The following is a 13,025-nucleotide window of genomic DNA, read 5'->3' as shown; positions in this document are numbered from 1 at the left end:
AATAATGACAACTCCAAATGTTTCTCTTTGTAAATGTAAGTATTTTCATGTATTTACACTAAAACAAAGTATAATTTTGCCAAAAAATGTGAATAACCTGAAATGTCTTTAGAGAAGTAAGTACAATTTTAACAATATTCTGCCTGTTACTCAATGTTTTGTGTATTTGTAGATCCACTGGGATCTGTAAGTTATAATACAATATAAAAAAAAAAAATCCTGTTGTTTTTACGGAAAAAAACTGGCAGCTGTGGTTTCCAGACCAATACTGTAAAAAAACACACCCATCTGTAAACATATTTATGGAGTAACATGTAGATCTAACATTTTAAACATGTAGATTTAACTAGACAGCACTTATTCAGTGCATTTTATACACCTCTGTGGTGTCCAAAGCCACCATAGGGTTCAGTGTTCAATTTAGGTTCAGTGTCTTCTGTGGACACTTGGACATTTGGACAGTCGGAGCCAGGATTCGAACCACCAACCCTTTGGTTATTGGACGAGCCACTCTACCAACTCTACCAACCCATTAATTTACAAGTTTAAAATGTTAAATTGTCAAATGTTTACTTTTTGATAACTTTTTTATTTAAGAAAAAAGCAAATAGGCCGTTATTTCAACATAATGGTCTTGCAATTTAAACGGCACCACATTATTTTTCAATTTACAGTTTTATTTTCTAAAAACAATGCAAATACATAATTTCTACATACAAATCTGGTTTTGTTCACATACTCTTTCTGTAAAAACTACAGCTATATTTGATTCAATCGTTAACACAAGACTCTTTTCAAATAAACAACTTTGCTTTGTATTGTCACAGTTTTTTTATGTTGCAATTTTACAACTTTTTGGTGTTAATTCTACAGTCATTTTTTACAGTGTATGCATGTGTAAATGATAAACTGAAGCATAATATTATTAAAATTACACTTATTTTTTTCAGTTTGTTCATGTTATTCACATCTTTTGAAAGGTTAGTTTGTAGATGTAAACCTTTTCCAAATGTAAATTACCTTTTTTCGCTCTAGAACATAGAGAAAAGTTTGGAGTAGATATTATTTATATATTATTATGTTATTATTTTACTGGTTCGGCCCACTTCAGATCAAATTTAGTTGTAATGTGGCCCCTGAACTAAAATGAGTTTGACACTTGTGTGCTAGTGAGTCAAGTCTTTCTGAACCACTTTCATTGACTGTCATTAAACATTAACCATTTGACGCTGGCAGTAGATGATCTGCAGGATGTTGACCTAAATCTGTAGCTTGTAAAAACATGAATAAACTTCATTATGTTAACTAATTTCTGCAGAATCAGCCTGTTTTACCTCTAATACACAGGTGTCAAACATGAGCCCTGGGGGCCAAAACCGGCCCGCCAAAGGTTCCAATCTGGCCCGTGGGAGGAATTTGCAAAGTGCAGAAGATATTAACAGTCAAGGGCGTCAAACTCAAAAATAATAGCATAATAACCTAGAAATAATGATTCCAAATTTTGTTCTTGGTTTAATGTGAAAAAAATAATATGACATTATGCCTATAAATAATAGCAGCACCTATTTTTTCTCTTTGATTTATTGTAAAGAACATTAAATTCTGATATCCTTGAACAATAAAACGTCAATAATCTGAACAAATATGAACAACCTGAAATGTCTAAAGAAAATAAGTGCAATTTTGACAATATTCTGCCTGTTTCATGTCTTGGTAGATCAGATCTGTAATGCACATGTATAAATCATAAGGTGAGGCATAATATTGATCAGATTTTTCTTATTATTATTTCTTCTTATTTTTCTTCAGAAATTTCTGTCTTTTCAGGTAATTCACATCATTTTTGTTTGGATAGTTTGTAAAATGTAAATGTTTTCATAATTTAATGTTATTTTTTGCATATAAAAAACTTGGAGTTGTCATTATTTCTGGGAAGTTCTGTTATTATTTGACTGGAGGTCAAATTGAGCTGAATGTGGCCCCTGAAAGAAAATGAGTTTGACACCCCTGATCTACAGGATGTTGACCTAAATCTGAAACTTGTGAAAACATGAATAAACCTCATTATGTTGACTAATTTCTGCAGAATCAGCCTGTTTTCCTTTAATAAACCCACAGTCCTCTCTGTGTGCCCCAGCTGTTCTACCTAGTTTTAGATGACGCAGTTCTGACAGCCAATCAGAAAACAGCCGGCGGATACAAGGAAGCATCGGCGCAGGATTAAAAGTTGCTGTGAACTCTGTTGTTTGCATCAGTTTTTTGTGGCTGTAAACTTCTCCTGTTGAGTTAAACTTGAGTCTGAAGATGAAGGTCCTTCTGCTGGTCGTCTTGACTGTTTGGTCCAACTTTGGGTGCGGTTTTTCGTATTCCTGCTCCCATTCTCCGTCTACATGGTGCTCATCTTTAAACTCAGCTATCGAGTGTGGGGTAAGAAAAGACAAGAAACTAGGAAAATAAACATGTTTAGTCTGCTTCACTGTCCTCTGTTACAACAATATGATATAGCTTTTATAAATATGTCTAGTCTGCTTCTGTGTGCTCTGTTACAACTATATAATATAGCATTTATAAATATGTTTAGTCTGGTTCACTGTGGTCTGTTACAACAATATAATATAGCTTTTAAGCTAGGTGTTGTCTGTCATTTTCAAATACTGTTTATAATACAGTTAAATACTCCTCCTCTGCACTGGCTGTTTGGATTTATTCTGGTTAATTTAGGTTATTTTAACCCTTTCATGCATACTGCTCACTACAGTGGACAGTTATTCTACAGCTGTTCTGTTGTATATTCATGGGTTTTGTTGTTTTAGTTCCATATCAGCCAACACAGTGGACACTAATGCATCATTCCAAACACTGACATTCATACCATTACTGTAAGTTTGCTGTTCTAGATAAAGCTAATCTGTAGTAACATGTTTGAGTGTGAATCAATTACTTGTTATTAAACTACAATTAAAAGTTTATTATTATTATTATTATTATTATTATTATTACAGTACAGTTCATTTCAATGTGCAAAATTTTAAACAAGTCAGACCCTTTTTGACCCTTCATGCTGCTAAGATGTTTTTACACTCCATGATTTTGTCTCATATTGAATAAACAAACCCATAGAATCACTTTTTTAAAAAGCCATAAAAAATATTTGATTAAAAAAAAAAAAAAACACATGAAATTTTCACCACTGCATTGTTTTAGATAAATAGAAATTTCTTAATTTTAATAATTTTGTGAATTTTAAAAATGCTTGCCAGATATATAAAGTCTTGCATGGACTTGCCCCTCCTCCCTTGGCAGATTTTATCAAATCCCGCTTGGTCAGTGGGATGGTCACCAGGGTTACAGCTCCAGGAGACTGTGAGGTGCTGCGCAGATGTGCTACTTTTGGTCAAACTACACTTTCAGTCACTGGAACTGAATATTGGAACAGTTTACCGCTCAACATAAGAGACTCACAGTCATACGCCTCCTTCAAATCACAACTTAAACATTGCATGAAGGAAAACCAAGCCTGCGACCATCAGTAGATTGTCCTCACTGTGTTGTTCTGTGTGTTGTTATAATGTTTTGCATTTTTGTCTACTGTCTTTTTATGATGTCTTTTATGATATTTTGCCTTTTTGTCAGCTGTCTTTCCTGTCACCTGCCTAGGGACTACAGATGGAAATTAGCACTGCTGCTGCAATCTGGCATATTTACAGCTACAATTGTTGTAGATGTTCATTAATATGCACTGTCCCTATTAAGTAAGTAAGTAAGTAAGTAAGTAAATAAATAAATAAATAAATATTATCTCCATGAAGTTAGTAATAACTAGTATTAGAGTTTGTTAAAATGTGACAAAATATCAGATTAGCAGCATTAAAAATGTTTTTATTTCATAGATTTCACACAATATATCAGTAAATACATGTTTCTTTGCTTCAAACATTAATTACATGGTGTCCAGCTGAGTGGACATTTTTGGAACTCCATGAAAAAAAGGTTCATATAAAATTTTCAACCGCATTGATTTTTTTTATTTCTAAAGACGAATAAAAACACTTACGAAAAAAAAAATCTTGATTAACTCTTTCATATATGAATTATAAGAACTAATCAAGATTTTTTTTTTTTTCCTGAGTGTTTTTATTCATCTTTAGACATGAAAAAAACAATGCGATTGAAAACTTTTTTAAGTACCTATTTTTCATGGAGTTACAAAAATGTCCACTCAGCTGGACACCGTGTGATTAATGTTTGAAGCAAAGAAACATATTTGACTGATACACTGAATGAAAACTATGAAATAAAAACATTTTTAATGCCGCTAATCTGATGCTTTCTCACATTTTAGCATACTCTAATACTAGTCACAACTCACTCCATGGAGATAATATGCAAAAAAAAAAAAAACTTTTTGTTTAAAAAAACAACTGTTAATTACAGTCTAATAATAATAACAAGCAACTGACTTACACTCAGACATGTTAGTGCAGATCAGGTTTATCAAGAACAGCAAAGTTACAGTAATGGTATGAATGTCAGTGTATGGGATGATGCATAAGTGTCCACTGTGTCGGCTGATATGGAACTAAAACAACAAAGTCCATGAATATATAACAGCTGGAGAATGGCTGTCCACTGTAGTGACCAGTATGCATGAAAGGGTTAAGTTCACTAAAGCACCTTTTACAATATGAGGGTTGAGAGGGGGAAATATGGAATTCTACTATCTTTTCTGGCTGTAGAAAGTCCACTCTGTGATGCAAACTTTGACCAATCAATCATGGGCGACTTCAGTCACGTAGGCGGGGCTAAATATTTGATTTGACAACTTTAACTGTCAATCACTAATCAATCACAGATTCCGTCAGATGTGACTCTACTGCACTACTCCTATCTTTACACAGAAATTTGGAAAAGTTTCCTCTCATTGCCACAGTAACATGGAACAATGACCTGTGGAGATGTTTGAGTCAATCCTTAGACCAGGGGTGTCAAACTCATTTTAGTTCAGGGGCCAGATTCAGCTAAATTTGATCTGAAGTGGGCCGGACCAGTAAAATAATAATAAATTAATTAGTTAAATACTGTCAACTCCAAACTTTCCTCTATGTTTTAGAGCAAAAAAAAGTGAATTTACATTAATTAATTACAGTAAGAATTTGATTTGTTGGGAGGAAAGGGATTAATTGACCAAATCGAATCTCTTAACCGAGATTCACTCACAGAGGAACCAGAGATGTGGTAACTCACAGGATCCGCTGCAATGGAAATCATCTGTTTATACAATTTCAAGTACATAGACGATATAACACAATGTGAGTCCTCTGATTCAAATGTGTCCTTTTGAGTGTGGTTAGGCTAGTCTGGCTCAAATGACTCAAGTGACTTGCACAACCCAAATCTTATCAATGGTTCAGAGTGATCCTTAAGTGATCCCATCACTAGTGAGGGGTCATCAATGGCTGGGCTTATGTGTACACCAGTATCAGGATATGGGGTTCACATGACACATGGAGGAACCTGGATACTCATATCCCAGTTTAAGTAAATATTAGTGTCCCCCTTACTCATAACTACTGCTGTATGTGCAGGTACCTGTGATGTTTACAACATAATGTGTTGATTTAATCTCTTCATTCCCACCAGATCGCTGTGATCCAGTTGCCACTTTGTATGAAATACATTAAAGTTTATACAATAAAACATTTGTTCATAAATGTGTTATAATAGAAACCAGTAAGCTGGCCCAGAGTGACTGAACATAGTGTAATTTTCCTCATGTTTGTGCACAAATCTACTGTGATTGTGTACAAAATGATAAGTCCAGAGCATGTAGTTTAAATCCATCATACACATTAATGCAGCAGTAATATGAATCCACAAACATTATATATCATAGCAAACATGGACCATTATACTGCACTATGACTTTTATTTGTAAGTAAAGTTTTAAATACAAAACTTGTACTTGTAGTACTTTTGCCAGTGTGGTAATAGTTCTTTAACTTTAGTATAAGATGTGAGGCTTCTTCCAGCACTGCTCAGTTTTTCTTTGTATTGGTGGTAGTATGTAGATAAGGCAAGATGAAAAGTGTATTGGCACAGTCATTTTTTTTATTGTACTGTACACTTATGTTTCAGTCAGAACACCAGATTTTTTCGGTATTGTTGTTCTACTTGGTCTGGTATTTAATTATTAATTGAGGAAGTTGTCACACTGCTGTGTAATTGATAGTACCTCCCTGGTTTTGGAAAGAACCTAGAAACTAAAACTTCCCTGTTGTCAAACCACATAGTTCGCACAGAGGTCTATTTACAAAGTAGAGGAGTAAGTTTGAGTGCCAGATATGTTCAGTGGCATTCTGGGGTTTTCCAGGTACCAGTACCTTTCTTTTTCCTTTTGCCTTTGTGCAGGTGTTGAAACAGTGCCTGGAGACTAACTTCACCAGGTCCCGTCAGACTGAAGACCCGGTCCATGTGGCGCTTTACTATGAGAGTCTGTGTCCTGGTTGCAGAAACTTTTTGGTTGGCATGCTTGTCCCCACCTGGATCATGCTGCAGGACATCATGGACGTTTCCCTGGTACCCTTTGGCAATGCAGTGGTAAGCAGTAATCCTAGTCTGGTACCCAATTATCCAAATGTCCATGAAGTATCCACTGATTTGTTTTTAACCTTAAGTCATTTGAGTTTTATTTATATATTCTCTTGTGGAGAATTTAATATTGATTGTTTTACTTGTATCTAGGATTGTTTAACTTCATTGTCTCATCTCACAGCTTTAAAATATAACTTCATACTTTGTCACTCCTTACTTTTGCGCAGAGCTGTACAGACGACTCATTCATATTGTCAGGACTCGCAGGTTCAGGTTTAGGTAATTTCTACAGGCTTTTTTCTTTGTTGAGTGTTGTGTCTAACTTAGATTGTCAAACTAAAGTACTTGAACTCTATGTAAGCTCTACATGAAGCTAGGTTAATCTGGCCTAAATGTCTCTACTTGACTCTATTAGTTTATTTTATTTCCTTGTTTACTCTGTACTTTGTTTTTAATACTTATGTGCATACCTGTTTCTAGAATAACACAATACTCGAAAGTGTGATTTGTCTCCATCTTTTTTGTGTGGTTCATGGGTAAATTAAATTGTCTCAAATGTTTAAAATGTCTTAAATGTCCTTCCTATCCTTTATGTTACTAATTAAACTAATTAAACCAAGTTATCCTGAGAAACTGTTTATCTATTTGGTTTTAGCTTTATATATTAGAGAAAAAGACTACGAGGAAGTATGGAGTTTGAACTTCACCGTCTAACGTCTTATGAAAGCTGTTTGCACTAAACATTGCACTAACACATTTGCACTAAATCTCTAAAAGCTCTGTACTCTTCGCTGGAGTTGGTTTTCTCTCAGAAATTTCAAAGAAAGTCTCAAATCATATATTTGGCTCAAGGAAGGAACATAACTTTCTGTCATTTGACAAATTCCATTTTAACAATGAAAAAAGCATCTGGCATTTTATAGGCAACAACAATGGCTAATGACATGTTTAAGTGACACATTTGAGTAATTTACTATGTTGTTTGTATCCTCCTAGGAAAAGTTTGACGGAAAGAAATATATTTTTGAGTGCCAGCATGGAGACGAGGAATGTTTGGGCAACATGATCGAGGTAAAGCTTCAACTATACAACAAACAACTGATGGATACTTTGTGGTTGTGGAAGCAACCTACGGTCACGGAAAGAGACCAACCTTGTTTTCTTCAATTTCCTTGATCATTTTAATGTTTGGTACAACTAAAGGTACACTGGTTTGGACAAATATAATGGTAACAAGAAAAATAGCACATAAGAGTTTAATTTAAGAGCTGATATCTGTCCATTTTCCATGGTTTTCTTGATAATAACCAAAATCACTTAAGTTCTTACATCAGTATCTATGGCATTGTACTGACAAAAACAGTGCTTTTAGGCATTCCATGTTTTCTTTTCTGTCTGTTTTAGTCACATGATACACACAGGAGTTAGTACTTGACTGAATAACCATTTTTTTAATGACTTTTGATGGTCTAATATTTTTTTTCCACAACTGTTAAGTGCTCAGTGAAATTTTGGATTCAACTTTTTTTCTTTTTTTTTTAGTTAATGTTTCTTAATTTTCATGTTCCTCGTAGGCCTGTTTAATGAACATGACTGAAGCAGCCCCTGAAATCATCTTCTGCATGGAATCTTCACCAAATGTCATCAAATCAGCTCAGGCTGTAAGAAACTCCTTGTCTGTGTGGCTGTGTTTGTTTCTTTTTCTGGAGTATTTCTATATTAATATTTGAGTCCATAACATTGTGTTGGTGTTTACAGTGTACGAGTGTCTACCATCCAGACCTGAGTTTTGACAGCGTGATGAAATGTGTGAAAGGAGATCTAGGAAATCAGCTGATGCATCAGAATGCCATGAAAACCAAAGCCCTGAACCCTCCCCACCAGTATGTGCCCTGGATCACCATTAATGGGGTAAGGTGTTTATTTGACTTTTTAGTTCCTCCTTGTAAAATTCCCTAAGCTGCTGCTGGTATATCATCACTTTCAATCATGATATGATCACTCTGACGTATCTGAATATGAAAGAAAGCTGTCACTGATGTGTGTGAAGCAATAACTTCATGTGATTCTAGAGCTATGCAAAAAGGTAAAAGGTGAAAATATCTTTCATGTCCATATGTGTTCTATTGCCAGACTACACACTGAAGTCAGGAATTATAATATTTTTGTTCAGTGCTTGACCATTAATCAATACCAAAGCAAAGTCATGCAAGAGAACCAAATGGAATGGTTAGAGTTGTATTAAAAAATAAGATGCAACTGATTCACATTATCTCTTAAACAGAGAACATCAAGAAAACATTCCACCTTAAAATCTGATAAAATAATGCGGTCATAAGAATAATTGCAGAAGAGATCATTTATTTACTGTTTTTTTAACCCTTTCATGCATAGTGGTCACTACAGTGGACAGCTGATCAAAGGTGTTTTCTTGTATTTTTATGGATTTGTTATTTTGTGCATCATCCCATACGCTGCAATTCATACCATCACTGTAACTTTGCTGTTCTAGATAAACCTGATCTGCAGAACATGTTTGAGCGTAAAAACAATTGCTAATTGTTACTAGACTGTATTAAACATTTTTGGGTTTTTTTTCTAAACAAAAAGTTGTTTAGCTATGGGTTTTCTGTCCACATTTGTGGACAAGAGTTTCACAACTTTATACAAAAAAAAAGAAAAGAAAACTGTCCACCACAAAGGACATTCCATAAAAATTTTAAAAACTGCATCTGACAAAACTGTTGCATCATGATGTTTCCAATATAGGCACTTATTTAAGAAAAAAACAAAAAAAGCTTGTACTTTGCTGACATTTCCTGGGTCTCAGGAGTTTAAAATGTTTTAATTTCAGTTTTCACACAGTATATCAGTAAATACATGTTTCTTTGCTTCTAAAATTCAATGCATGGTGTCCAGCTGAGTGAACATTTTTGTAACTCCATGCTTAAATAGATTTGTAAAAAATCCATCGTATTGTTATTATTATTTTTTTTTTTTTCATGACTTAAGAGGAATAAAAACACTCTGGAAAAAAAATCTTGATTAAGGTTCTTATAATTCATGCATGAAAGGGTTAATAAGCTATATGCAAGTCAAATTAAGCTCAGTCTAGTATCCAAATGGGCTTTAACATGGGCATAAAAACACTCAAAACATTAAAAACCCCAAAAGCAGTGCTCAAGTAAATCACATAAATGACATTTCTGATTAAACTTCATTAACCTTTGTCACAATTATGCATTATGTCAAAAAATGTTGAGATTTCTCATTTCCAGGGACATAAAGTTATGCATTTGCACATTATGAATGACAGATGTAAACTGGGTGCTATAATAATTTGTTGGCAGACACCAATAGTTATGAAAAATGGTGAAGGTATTACTGTTCATTTATATAATTTTTATTTTTTTAACCATGTATGTTAAAACTTAAAAATGGACTGTAGAACCCAATAATGTAATAACAACCAATAATGTAATAAATTTGCCATTTTTAAAATGTAATAGGCCAATAACGTAATAACTGGCCTTTAATGTAATGAAAGTCCTGAACCGATAATGTAATAGCTTTTGGCCACTAATGTTATTACTTATTACGTTATTGGCTAAGTTATTACATTTGCAAAGGATATTTTTTTACCGGGCCAATAATGTAATAACCAGCCAATAAGTTATAACGTTATTGGCCAAAAGTTATTACGTTATCAGTTCAGGACTTTTATTACGTTGTTGCCAGATATTACGTTATTGGCTTATTACATTTTAAAAATGACAAATTTATTACGTTATCGGTCTTTATTACATTATTGGTTGTTATTACATTATTGGCTTCTACATGGACAAATATGTACAAATCTGGATTTTGTCCAGTTGGTGGCCCATAGTTTTGCCAGTGAAACAAGCCCTTGGAACATATAAAAAAGCTTGTAATAAAACATGGAAAAAAGCATATTGACCTCCTGTTTCCTAATCTGAGGTGTTCAGCCTTTGAGGACTTGTTTATATTAACTTACAGGTTCACACGGAGGATCTCCAGAACAAAGCCATGGCTTCTCTGTACACTCTGGTGTGCAGCATGTATAAGGTACAGTCAGAGCTGCTCATTAACCCTGTCTGCTTTATTCTGCCTTTTAATGAAGTGACACAGCAACATTAAATGCAACACGTGATAATACTCTTCTGTTTTCGTAGTCTTGACATGTGATAAGATGTATTTTTTACAATAAGCCCAGTGGAGGAAGGTAGACTTATTCCTTCACATCTAATAACAACATTTATTTGCTTACTTATTTATTTGTTTAGGGTACCAAGCCTGAGGTGTGTGGTGGAGCCCAGAGACACTACAGAAGTTACTGCCGTAATGAGTGAAGGGGCAGAACCGCACTGACACCTGCCCTGTTCCAGGTGTGGCCATTAAATAAGGAACACTGAGGACTGTCAACAAACATGTTTTCAATATGTGGTTTCTAATCAGTTTTTATAAAGGGAAATTGTATTGATTGATTCATAAAATAAACTTGACAACAAAAACAAAACGATCAACTTTCTCAATAATGGTCATTACTGAAATGCTCTTTTGATAAATAACTAAATGCCTGCACTGTCCTTTAGATGGCGCCATATCTCATGACTATCTTTTTTCTCCATGTCATCAGTGATAAAACACATGCATCGAAGAGCAATTTATGCTTTCATTCAGTTTAGAAAGACAGCTGCTAATAAATGGAGCTATTTAATGATACCTTTTTGGTTCTAATTTCCACGATATTTGATGAAAAAAGATTAGATTAACCCTTTTATGCATGAATTTTGAGCACCTTAATCAAGATTTATTTTCTTGAGTGTTTTTATTCCTCTTTAGGCATAAAAAAAAAAAAACAGTGCGATTGAAAATTTTGTAATGAATCTATTTTTCATGGAGTTCCAAAAATGTTCACACAGCTTGACACCATGCATTTAATTTTTGAAGCAAAAAACAAACAAACAAACAAAAAAAACAAAACAAAACATGTATTTACTGATACATCATGTGAAAACTATGAAATAAAAAAAAAATTAATGCTACTAATCTGATGTTTTTTCACATTTTAACATACTCTAATTCTAGTCATTACTCACTTCATGGAGATAATATGCAAAAAAAAGAAAGAAAAGAAAACTCAAACCTGTTTTAAAAAAAAAAAAACACTGTTTAATAATAATAACAAGCAATTGATTTAGACTCAAACATGTTACTGCAGATCAGGTTTATCTAGAACAGCAAAGTTACAGTAATGGTGTGAATTGTAGTGTATGAGATGATGCATAAAAGTCCGCTGTGTTGGCTGATATGGAACTAAAACAATGAATCCGTGAATATACAAGAGAACAGCTGGAGAATAGCTGTCCACTGTAGTGACCACTATGCATGAAAGGGTTAAAAAAAGATTAACATTATATTCAGTGGTGGAGATGCTCAGTACACTTTTAATGAATAATTATACACACAATAGGGATGAGTAATAAAACAATAATTAAAATCAACTTTGAACAATTAAGTTATTGAATAAGGCTTCTAAAAAAACTAAATTCATTCAATACATGAGAAATAATGTGTCGGGGTTATAAAAGTGCTATTTAAAGGGAACAAGTTATTGTGAATAACTAATAAGTAAATGAAGTCTTGAAAGTTAATGTAAAAGAAAAGATGTTGTAAACCAGGGGTCTCAAACTCATTTTCTTTCAGGGGCCACATTCAGCCTGATTTGATCTCAAATGAGCCGAACCAGTAAAATAATGGCAGCATAACCTATAAATAATCACAACTTCAAATTTTTGTTTTTGTTTTAGTGCAAAAAGCCCCATTCAATTATGAAAATACTTACTTTTATAAACTATCCAAACAAAAAAGATGTGAATAACCTGAAAAAACTGAAATTTCTTAAGAAAACTAAGTGCAATTTTAACAATATTATGCCCCAACTTATTTATATATGTTCATTATGGATCGGATCTGCAAAGACACTAAACACTTAGTAACAGTAAGAAAATAGTTAAAATTGTGCTTAATTTTCTTTAGACATTTCAGGTTGTTCATATTTGTTCAGGTTATTCACATTTTATTGTTACAGGATAGTTTGTAAATGTAAACATTTTCATAATTTAATGTTATTTTGTGGACTAAAACAAAGAAAAATTTTAAGTTGTTAATTCAAGATTTTTTGTTTAATTCAAGATTTTTATGCTAAATTTAAGATTTTTTTTTTTTTGCTTAATTGAAGATTTTTTTTTTTTGGCTTAATTGAAGATTTTTTTTTTTTTTTTTTTTTTTTACTTAATTGAAGATTCTTTTTGCTTAATTCAACATTTTTTCCTTAATTTACGCAAATTTTATTTTATTTTTTTGCTTAATTCAATTCAAGACTGTGGAATTTTTGACTTGGCAAAAACATC

General features: G+C 33.3%; 1 protein-coding gene across 1 annotated transcript; it reads left to right on the top strand.

The window, feature by feature from the left end:
* Positions 1-2,200: 2,200 nt before the first annotated feature.
* On the top strand, positions 2,201-11,128 carry ifi30a (IFI30 lysosomal thiol reductase a). The gene is made up of 7 exons (XM_030161459.1): positions 2,201-2,427; positions 6,409-6,597; positions 7,588-7,662; positions 8,166-8,252; positions 8,350-8,502; positions 10,609-10,677; positions 10,896-11,128. Exons 1-7 carry the CDS (start codon positions 2,305-2,307, stop codon positions 10,959-10,961), a joined length of 762 nt encoding a protein of 253 aa, XP_030017319.1. The 5' UTR covers positions 2,201-2,304; the 3' UTR covers positions 10,962-11,128.
* Positions 11,129-13,025: the final 1,897 nt, after the last annotated feature.

The sequence above is a fragment of the Sphaeramia orbicularis genome, chromosome 17 (assembly GCF_902148855.1).
Source record: "Sphaeramia orbicularis chromosome 17, fSphaOr1.1, whole genome shotgun sequence".
NCBI lineage: Eukaryota > Metazoa > Chordata > Actinopteri > Kurtiformes > Apogonidae > Sphaeramia > Sphaeramia orbicularis.
This window is presented reverse-complemented; position numbering and strand designations above follow the sequence as displayed.

Coding starts and splice junctions, on each gene's coding strand:
- ifi30a (XM_030161459.1), top strand. CDS start 2,305: ATGAAGGTCCTTCTGCTGGTCGTCTTGACTGTTTGGTCCAACTTTGGG. Junction 6,598..7,587: donor TACCCTTTGGCAATGCAGTG/GTAAGCAGTAAT, acceptor GTATCCTCCTAG/GAAAAGTTTGACGGAAAGAA. Junction 8,253..8,349: donor TCATCAAATCAGCTCAGGCT/GTAAGAAACTCC, acceptor TGGTGTTTACAG/TGTACGAGTGTCTACCATCC.